Source organism: Gekko japonicus, unplaced genomic scaffold, assembly GCF_001447785.1.
Source record: "Gekko japonicus isolate JY-2015 unplaced genomic scaffold, Gekko_japonicus_V1.1 scaffold2860, whole genome shotgun sequence".
Taxonomy (NCBI): Eukaryota; Metazoa; Chordata; class Lepidosauria; order Squamata; family Gekkonidae; genus Gekko; species Gekko japonicus.
This window is the reverse complement of record NW_015169873.1, coordinates 83,458-94,452: the sequence shown is the minus strand read 5'-3', so window position 1 is coordinate 94,452 and position 10,995 is coordinate 83,458. Positions and strand designations below refer to the sequence as shown.

The 10,995-nt window shown below is 47.1% G+C and overlaps 1 protein-coding gene across 1 annotated transcript in view; it reads left to right on the top strand.

The window, feature by feature from the left end:
- Positions 1 to 6,262, top strand: part of LOC107115685 — a 29,590-nt gene extending 23,328 nt beyond the window's left edge. Inside the window, exons 5-6 of the mRNA XM_015417444.1 lie at positions 2,160 to 2,318; positions 4,540 to 6,262. Of these exons, the coding sequence (XP_015272930.1) occupies positions 2,160 to 2,318; positions 4,540 to 5,975 (1,595 nt within the window). The 3' untranslated portion in view covers positions 5,976 to 6,262. The remainder of the gene's footprint in view (positions 1 to 2,159; positions 2,319 to 4,539) is intronic.
- Positions 6,263 to 10,995: the final 4,733 nt, after the last annotated feature.

The window sequence follows — 10,995 nt, the reverse complement described above, 5'->3', positions numbered from 1 at the left end:
AGCTCTGACAGAAACTGCTCTTTTTCAAGAACAGCTCTTATCAGAACTATGGCTTGCCCAAGGTCATCCAGCCAGGTGCAAGTGGAGGAGTGGGGAATCAAACCCGGTTCTCCCAGATCAGAGTCCGCGCACTTAACCACTACACCAAACTGGCTCTCTAGTGCCCTAGACAGGCAGAAGACCTATAAAGGAAGGAGGCAGGAGAGCACTCTATCCAATATACAGTTTGGCGTAGTGGTTAAGAGCGCGGACTCTAATCTGGGAGAACCGGGTTCGATTCCCCGCTCCTCCACATGCACCTGCTGGTGTGACCTTGGGTCAGTCATAAATTCTTTCAGAGCTGTTTTATCAAGGGCAGTTCTCGAAAGAGCTCTCTCAGCCCCACCTACCTCACAGGGTGTCTGTCGTGGGGAGAGGAACTGAAGGCAATTGTCAGGAAAAAAATAGGCACCCTTTAAACACCCGGCTTCTCCTTTACAATGATAACAGTGGAGCGGGGGAGTCAGTTTCACATAGTAGTGAAGTAAAACTGAGTGGGCACTGAAGGATTAAACCAGGGGTGTTGAAATAATTTGTTATGAGGGCCGGATCTGACATAAATGAGACCTTGTTGGACCGGGCCATGTGTGTCATAAAACGTAATGCCAGGTAGCGGAGATATGAACTTTATAAAGGACACAAACACTAAGGGTTTTTTCCGCCCTTAAAATAAAAACATGCTTAGTCCAGGGCTCTTTCTGTAGCAGGAACTCCTTTGCATATTAGTTGACGCACCCCTAATGTAGCCAATCCTCGAAGAGCTTACAGAGCTCTTCTTACAGGGGCTACTGTAAGCTCTTGGAGGATTGGCTACGTTAGGGGTGTGTCGCATAATAGGCAAAGGAGTTCCTGCTACAGAAACAGCCCTGTGAAAACATTAGCTCTGTAAGCTGCAAACCTACTTTTGATTTATTGACACTCACCACAGAAATCTCATGCTCAGAGTTCTGAGTCTAGGACCCAGGTTGAAACATGAAATGGCTGACAGATTAAGAGAGTCTGGCGAAGCAAACTATGATGCAGCAGTAGCAGCAGCAGCAGAACTGGAAGCAGGAGATGGCCAGTTCCACTGCGGGCCTGATGGAAGCCCTCCGGGGGCCTGATCCAGCCCCCGGGCCACATGTTCGACACCCCTGGATTAAACCTTCTCTCCCCTTTCTAAAAATTGTTTCAGGAGGCTTGCAGTAAGAGAGCTAGCTCTGAGCCCAGTAGCATTTTCACCAAGTTTCTTGTCTTTCTGTTTCTTCAGAGACATGAGTTGTGAGTTGCAGACAGCTTGCTTTGGGAGCTTTAACCTCAAAAGCTTATACCCTGATAATCTCATTGGTCTCTAAGGTGTTATTCGGTTGGAATCTCGCTTCTCCTTTTCCTGTACAGCTCCAATGCAGATGGAGACTCTACAAGCCTACAAGTTTGCATTTTAGAGAAAGACAATGTGCTTCCCCCCCGCCTCTTCCCCCCCTACTCTGTTTGAACCCTCAGACTACAGGGAGGGGAATGTATGGTGATGGACCTCTATAAAAACGATCCTCTGCATGAACAAAACTAGCATATCGGGTGGAAAACCAGGCTCAAAGCTAGAACGCTTTTCAATATCTAGTTTTCCATGTACATAGTTTATACAGTACATAGAGGGAGAGATCATATGCAGGTGAGGTATTTCGTAACATATTTGTTATACTTAGAGGTGTGCAAAAATTCTTTGTTTCCCCCCGATTTGGGTTTACTGGGCCCGGAAAATCTGAGCCGGTAATTGCTCTTTGTGTCTAATTCTGTTGTGTTTATGCTGTCAAAAATTAATAAACACAAATATTTTTTTTTTTTAAAAAAGAAGTGTTTCAGTCCAAGAACTAGCCTGTTACCATGTTCAGTTTGCACGAACTACCCCTACTGCCGATAAGGTATTTTTCAGGTATTCATTCAGCTCGGTATATACCAAACGTACTCCCCTAGTTATACCTCCTCTGTGGTCAGAAGTGTTTCAGTCCAAGAACTAGCCAGTTACCATGTTCAGTTTGCATGAACTGAGGGATAACCCTCAGTCAGCCAGTCCTGTCGTCAGCCTCTAGTTAAAACGCCTCAAGGCTGTTTCTTTGACTCCACCCACTTCTCCCTTCCAGATTTGCACCTGCAGAGGCAGGCAACAAATGGCCTAGAGTGCTACAGCTGTGCAGATGGCGATGGCAGCCAGTCCGGATGCTCCAACAAAACCATCTCGACAGTCCAGTGCACCGGCATCCACAACATGTGCCTGGAAGGGACTGGCAAAAGCCGCAAAGGTGAGTGTGGAACAACATGGCTCCCTACCCAGACAAAGATGCCCTCACAAGACACTCCCGGACACCATGTCCATAGGCGACATTGGAAGATTAAGCTACGGATTCCATGGAGGGGGTTCTTAGCATGTCCAAAGGATGGCAAAAGGTGGAGCTTGTTGAGACTGGTAGGGGACCACTGAGAAGACCTTCAGAAGCTGGCCAGAGAAAGAATGCCATGTGGCCTCTACTTTACTAACCGGTAGGAGGGTTGTGGGAATGGACTTGGGGGGGCTGCAGTAATAGCCGTGGCACTATGTCAAGGAATCCCCAGGAACTCTATGGTAAAATCATAGAATTTCCAGCAATTCCAAGAGCTACCCTATGTCATTTGAAGGCTTTTACTGGAAGTGATATAGTGCTGTATGCCATTGCTCGGAGCAGTCACAAGCAACATGAGTTTGCAACAGGGGGTTTCCTGCCCCCACGGGGGCTTGGCAGCTATACTTTTCTTAAAAGCATGACGCATTGTGAAGTATGGGCATGGTGAAGAACCACTGAGGGCTGAATGGTGAGGTTTCCCCCGAAATTATCCCACTTGGCTGGCTCACATGACTTATCTGGCAGCAGACCAGGGGTCATTTCCTGCAGGACCGCACAGAAGTGGAGCTCCGGCAGTAAAGAGCCCAGGGGGTGGGCACATGCAACAAGCCCCACCCCCTGCTCCCAGCAGCCCTCAGTCAGAGCAAGAAGCAGCCAGGTAAGTTGCAGAGCTGCCCCCGCCCAAAAAACAACAACAACAGTCCAGTGGCACCTTTAAGACCAAGTTTTATTCAGGTACAAGCTCTCCCTCCTCTGCGAGGACAGATCTGCACGTGTCTCCCTCCCCATAGCTAGCCATCCAAAACAGTCCAGTGGAGCCTGAGCGGTGGGTGTTGCCTTCTGCCACACTTCCGGTGATGTCAGGGGGTGTGACATATGCAAATAAGTTATGCTAAAGAGTTATGCTAATGAGCTCCTGCACCTCTTTTTCCACGAAATGACCCCTGCAGCAGACTGTTGAGTGTCTTCCCAGTTGGCATGCACTCTTTACCCCCTGACAGCACGGGGGTCCCATTGACAGTCTCTTGCCTGGAGGGAACTAAAATCCTGAATCTGACCTTGGGCTGATTCTGTACCCATCTGTTTCCTCGCAGGTTTTCGGGAGGCTAATCTCCCCTCTACACTTCATGCCACTTCCACTTTCCTTGTTTATGGTACCTTTTGCATAGATTCAGGGCTATTTTTGGGCAGGAACGCACAGGAACGGAGTTCCGGCTGGCTCCTGAGTTGGCCACGCCCAGCAGGAACTCATTAGCATAATAGGCCACACCCAACAGCACAAACTCATTAGGATTGGCTACATTAAGGGTGTGTGGCCTAACATGCAAAGGAGTTCCTGCTACAAAAAAGGCCCTGGGTTTTGACAACAAACAAGGTAAACAGAATAAGAAGCAAAAGGTGGGTGTGGCTGGATAAGCACACTTCTGGTAACATGGGAGTGCGGCCTTATATGCCAATGAGCTATGCTGTCAGGGGTGTGGCCTAATATACTAATGAGTTCCTGCTGTTGGGTATGGCCTATTATGCTAATGAGTTCCTGCTGGGCTTTTTCCACAAAAAAAGCCCTGCATAGATTTATGGCCATTCAGGGGTGACTTCACAGTCAGTACAGCGTTGCCCTGGGGTATCTGAATGACATTTTGAGCAGCACCTTTTCCTTCCTCCGCTTCCAATTCCAAGGGAACAATAAGCAGACAACTTGACCGGGCTTCATTGATCTCCATCCGTTCCCTCGCCTTTATTTCCCCCTCTGTACTTATCACCTCACCACAAATTACTTGGCTCAGGCGGCTAATGACCACCGGGGCAAGTAAATCTGCATACCAGTGGTCCGAGGCAATGCAATGAAAATTTTGAGGCAAGGGGGAACCAGGTCGAGTGCTGATAAAATGTGGAGCAAATGCCAGATGCAGAAGCAGCCTCAGATTGTTTCCCCCGCCACTGCTGCTGCCCTTTCTGCACCTCCGCTGCTTCCAGACTCCAGGTGGAAAAACGCCTTTGGGCTGCAGACGTTCCTGTCCTTTGCAACAGACCGGGTCTCATGGAACGGTGCTTCACCCCACCACCGGGAAGGCCCGTTGTTCCAGTCCGCTTGTGGCCATTGAAATAAATACTGATCTTTCCCCCTCTTCTCTACCTGCAGGTAATAAGGATCTGGGCATTATGACCTTCAAGGGCTGTGCATCCGAAGCCATGTGCCAAAGTTCTCTCCTGGCCTTAGTGCAGGAGCTCGATGAGGCCGAAGTCATGTGTTGCCAAGGCAATCTCTGCAACACGCGCATCGTGAACGGGATAGTGACCGAATCCAGAGTTGCCGCCGACTCTCCCGACCTCTCTGAGGATGAAGAGTGCATTGACTCCGCCACCACCTCCCCATCTGGCCACACAACAAGCCACGAAGCGGGGATTGCGCCTGCCCCTCCCGGTGTAGCCCCATCTCCTGGGAGCCATGGGAATAATGAGACATCAGCTGTGGTCCACGATGACATCCTTGCAGACAACTGGACGGGTCATGAGAATGAGACCACTGTAGATGAGCACGAGTCCCACGATGACTTGTTTACTGGCTACTCTGAGGTGGAGACTGCCCCTCCTCCAGGTGCTACGGCATCTGGACACGTCGCAACGGGTGGCTCCTCAGCTGCCACGAACCTGGACAAGAACGACTCGGGAGCTGGCAACACCTCATCCAGCAATCATGGCAGTGTTGTTGTGCTGGTCCCCGTCATCGTCCCCAAGAGGAACACCACTGCTGCCACCACCACCACCACCTCCTCCTCCTCTGAAGTGACCAACACCAAAGAGGTCTTGGGAACAGCCAACGATGATGAAGCAGAGTGTGAGGAGGAAGAGAAAGGCATCAGCACTGGGGAGCATTTCATAGCTTCCGAAGAGCACGGCACTGCATCGATTCAGTCCCCAGAAGATACTGTTGTCCTTGGTGGTGACCATGCCAGTGCTGCTGTCTTCACTGCAGAGGGACACGGGTCTACTCACTCTCCTGCAACTGGTACTGCAGGAAGCACCAATGTAGACAACAGCCATATTGTCCACTCCCACGGTGCCACTGAGGAACACGCCCCAAGTCCTGGCCATCCAGGGGCGGGCAGGCATGGAGCCACGGGTAGTGAGAACTTTGAGGCTGGTGGTAGCACTCCCCCAGCCAACAACAGTCTTCCCGTTCCCTATGTGATCTCCAAGGAGAACAACACTTTTGTCACTGGCTCAGGCAATCCGTCTGTGACCGCTGCCAACGCTCCCGCTGGCACCAGCAGCCATGATAGAGAGGTCCCGGTTTCAGGCGGTGGAGTGGGCACTTCCCATCCCAAGAAGAAGATCCCTTGCAAGCGGCCAAGTTCTCAGAGGCAACCAGATTTGAACTTGATGTCCTCGCCCGAAGCTGAGAAACAGGTCATGGGAGGCAGCATCTCTCGGAATGACGCTGGCCATCAGGAACGCAACGTACCCGGCAAAACCCACTTTCCAGACAAAACCAACACCTACAGTGGTGCCTTTGGCCTTGCTGCCAACCTGGGGCTCTTTTCTCTCACCCTGTTCTTGGCCACTCTGTTACACTGAGCTGCCTTGTGGGTTTTTAAATTTTTTTACGAGTCCTGAGTCTCAGTTCTACTTTTGGTCTAGTCTCGCTCCTTTTTCTTTTCTTTTCTTTTTCTTTGTGACTGTTTACGCCCAGGTAGGGTGTCCTGAATTCTAAGACATTTTTAGACCCAGAAATGCAAGGCTTCTAACTCAAGACGCTAAGCCCAATTACCTGGGATTTGTACATGAATATGGGTTTGTGCCCTAACCTGGATAGCCCAGGCAAGCCCGATTTCATCAGATCTCGGAAGCTAAGCAGGGTCGACTCTGGCAAGGACTTGGATGGGAGGCCTCCTTGGAATACCAGCAGTTGGGAGGTGGGGGCAGGCTTTATCCAGCCACCTCTCTGAATATCCTCGAGGCCCCCAGTAGGGGTCAGTCACCAGAGGTCGCTATGACTTCCAGGTGCACACACATATGCACATATTTTTAAAAATGCCAAAATAATAATAATATGGGTTTGTGTGTGAGAGAATGAACGGGTATCTGTGTCACTGAATGGAATCTCAGTGCTGTTCGGTAGGAATGAGAATGTAACTTTCTGCATTTTCTTGGCCCTCTGCTGGCTTTTCCTGAAAAGAGAATTTTCATTCAAGGCTGTTCTCAGGAGGTGGCCCTCTGTGGATACCACATTGCAGGAGACATCTAAGTCCAATAAAATATACCAAAAGGATGATTAACTCCTAATATAGGGTTTGTATTTTGCAATGCCGCTAATGCATAGGGTGGAACTGGTGTTGCCAAACTGAGTTGCATCAACAGAGAAACCCTTGCACTGCAAGCATACGTCGAAACGTGCTCTGTTTATTGTGGAATCTATCACGGGGTATTTATTTTTTGCGGCTGAATTTTTTGACCAGTGCAAGGGGCGAAGGCATTGGGAGGGTCTAAGAAATCGGTCACACAACACATCCCTCTGGGGCCAGAAAGGAAAACTTGGTCTCCAGTACCCATTTAGTCATGTGCGTTAGCAAATGGCGGTTAGCAAAACAGAGCTAAGTGGAATGTGGAATGGTGACGAAGATCCATCCGTGGTAGGTCAGCTCCAGGAAAGAAGCAAAAAAATTTGCTAAGCTCAAAATGCGGTGAGTGTACTATGGAATCCCTATTTTATGCATAAATGGGGGAGGGATGTCTCTTTTTTAAATAAATGGTATCAGAGCTCGAGATCCATGCCAGAATTTCTATAATCCCTTAGCTTTTCATCCTCAATTGAAGCAAAGCCCAAAAATGCACATTCACTCGTTATGTTTTTTTCTATTCTCTCTTCTGCAAATCAGATTGGAAGCTCCTTGGGGCAGGGCCTGCCTTTTGACTTACGTTTCTCCACACGGTGCCATGTACACCGGCTACGCTCTCAGGACGCTGACGGCATTCTGTCAGATTTGTCGAGTGCAACTTGCCAGTGCTTGTTTGCTTTTGAATTTTGCGAAACTCTGCAGTGTGACGTCGGTGTTCGTGATGCTAAGATTCAAAGCAGGTCTTTTGTGTGGCTACGATCTGCCCTTTTCTTGTATGAGGTACCTTTAAGATTCTCAGGTTCATTTATTTGCCCTATATGGTTGACTGCAGAGTTGATCTCGTTTATGTCTTCTGTTGTGGTTACTCTTCCTTTCTGTTACGTTGACCGTTCCTGGCACTCCCCATCCCCTCCAACATGCTATGCAAAGGGGGGAAACCAATAAAGAGATTTGATTATGAATAATGCCGAGTCTTTGGTTTATTGAAACCTCATTGCATTTCCAGCCAGAAAACTGCAGAGAGGATGCAAAGTTTCTTAAGCTGGGTCCACTCGATTGGCAATTTCGTATTCAGCCTTCCTCGATTCCTTTTCTGTTACTCACTGAGTGTTTCCACACACTAGACCTTAAATCCTGGTTTCAACCCTGTCCCCAAACTTACATTCTACACTGCACTTGAATTCACCCCTGTAATTATCTTGGGGTATTTTTTGTTCCTGCCTTACATTGAGGTCACCCTAGTTTCACCTCACACTTGTCCCAGTATAAATGGATGCTGTTATAACCAAGGCATTGTGTCGCAAGTTGAACTCTGATTAAACCAGGGTTGAGATCCAAGTGCGAAAAAGGACCACTGAGGACTGACAAACAGGCCCATATTCACCAGCCTTAAAAAGGTTTTGTTTTCTGTGTTATTTCATTAATGATCTATTTTAAAACAGAGCAGTGTACAACATCCTATCAACAGCCCAGTAAGGCAGGCTAGTATAATTGTATTACAGCTGGTGAACAGAGAGAAAGTCCTTTTCCACACATGTGTCTTACTCCTGATTTTCTTGGCGGTCAATCTACAAGCATTGAAATCAGTTTGGGTATGTTTGTCCTGCATGTCTGCCCTCTCTGTAGAAGAAGAAGAAGAGATTGGATTTATACCCTGCCCTTGACTTGGAGTCTCAGAGAAGCTTACAAACTCCTTTCCCTTCCTCTCCCCACAACAGACACCCCTGTGAGGTAGGTGGGGCTGAGAGAGCTCTTTCAAGAACAACTCTGACAGAACAATGGCTTGCCCAAGGTCATCCAGCAGGTGCAAGTGGAGGAGTGGGGAATCAAATCCGGTTCTCCCAGATTAGAGTCCGTGCACTTAACCACTAAAGTAAAGCTGCTGTGGCTCAAGTGGTTAAGACGCTGAACTGCAGGCTGCGGAAGGTCAGTAGTTAAGCAGTTTGAGACCCGGGTGCTGCATGACGGAGTGAGCTCCCGTCTCTAGTTCCAGCTCCTGCCAACCTAGCAGTTCGAAAGCAAGAAATTGCAAGTAGATAAATAGGTACCACTTGGGTGGGAAGGTAACAGCGTTCCATGTGCCTTGGTGTTTATCTGAGAATTCGGCGAACCTGCTTGAACTATCATGACAGCACTACAGCAATATATCAATATTTTAGAGCCCTTTTTTTTTAAAAAAAGAAAGTATTTGTATTTTGAGAAAAAAATAATATCGTTAATTGAGGATTTGTATTTTGAGAAAAAAATAATATCATTAATTGAGGTTGCCTGCATCCTCTATACAGTTTATATCTCCTGTACCTGGCATTCCTTTACATTATGGCACACATGGCCCGGCCCGACAAAGTGACATTTATGTCAGATCCAGCCCTTGTAACATATGAATTTGACCCCTCTGATCTAGTCCAACCCCCTGCTCAGTGCAGGATCAACCTAGAGCATCCCTGGCAAGTCTTTGATAGAACCATAGAAGCACAGAACCATAGAAGCACAGCAATTGGTTCAAGGTCAGCCAAGGAGATCACTAAAGTAAAGGTAAAGGTTCCCTTGCTTGAAAGCCAGTCGAATCCGACTCTAGGGTTGCGGTGCTCATCTCCGTTTCAAAGCCGAAGAGCCAGCGCTGTCCAAAGATGTTTCCATGGTCATGTGGCCAGCATGACTAAACACCAAGGTGCACAGAACGCTGTTACCTTCCCACCGAAGTGGTACCTATTTATCTACTTGCAATTTCTTGCTTTCGAACTGCTAGGTTGGCAGGAGCTGGAACTAGAGACGGGAGCTCGCTCTGTCATGCGGCACCCGGGTCTCGAACTGCTGAACTACTGACCTTCCACAGCCTGCAGTTCAGCGTCTTAACCACTTGAGCCACCGCAGCTCACTAGTCAAGTAAAAATCTGAACTTGACACTCACCCGTGAAAGCGACATTGTAATAGCTGTTTCGATTACCTAAAAAAGATAGCTAGCACAATAGAGTAGGTTTAACTGCAAGAGTTTGTTTTAAGCTGTTAAGTAGTGGGTTCCATGGATGAACAGGCCGCAAGCCTAGTGATCAGTTCTACTTTATTAGTGATTTCAGGAAGCACAAGACAAGACTCCTGAGCCTCAGCTCTGTTAAATAGCATGCAGTTGCCACACCCAAAGACACCCCACTCCCAGTGATAGGCTATTTACATAACATGACTACTAGATGGGTTACTTTCAGAATCCTGGCAGGCTATTGTTCTTCTGCCCCAAGCTCCGCCAGTCTCTGGGGTGATTCAATCAGGAATGTTTCAATCCCAGTACATAACAAAAGCTCTGAATCTTAATCCTTAGTAATACACTCTGGCACAGTGTCCCTCAACGAAGCACCTACTAATGCGTTCCCTGGCATCTCCTTCCTGCTTCCTCAAAGCAAACAGCCAGTCCTGGCTTTCCTTCATCTCACTGGAGCAGCTTTGTAAGGTTGCCAGGCTTGAGTGGTGGAAGGAGGAGGGTGTGCCCATTCTACCTTGCTGAAGTCCCTCCCCTTCCCAAACCCCATCTTCTTATTTATATTTATTTATTTTACTTATTTATTAAAAGATTTTTATTTTTCTTGAATATAATCAAACAATCCAAAATATTTTTCAACCAGTTAATTATCCCATTTTCCCTCCCTTCCCCCAACGGCTTTTCGCAATGCGTCTCCCTTGTGTCTCATAAAATCAATAAATCTTAAGATAACATCAGTTAACTTAGTATTGTTCTAGACATAATAAATTGTGTTTCACATCCCAGTTTTTTTCTAAATACATTTTAAAGTAACTCCATTCTTCAAAAAATTCTTGGTCTTCTTTGTTATTTAGTTTTCTAGTTATTTTATCCATTTCTGCCATGAACAGAACTTTTTGTAACCAAACGTCTATTTCTGGTACTTTCTCCAGTTTCCAATATTGCGCATAAGTCATTCTTGCAGTTGTTATCATGTACCAGAACATAGTCTTTACGTTCACTTCTTCCATTTTAAGTCCTAAGAGCAGAATTTCTGGCACCTTCTTGAAAGAACACTTCAAGATCTTTTGTATTTCACTGTGGACTTTTGTCCAAAAGTCCGCGGCTTTTTCACATGTCCACCACATATGGTAAAATGAGCCTTCGTGTTTTTTACATTTCCAACATTTACTAGACATATTTTGATTCATATTTGCAATTTTCTTTGGAGTCATGTACCATCTATACATCATTTTATAACAATTCTCTTTTACATTGGTACAAGTTGAAATTTTTAACGAATTTT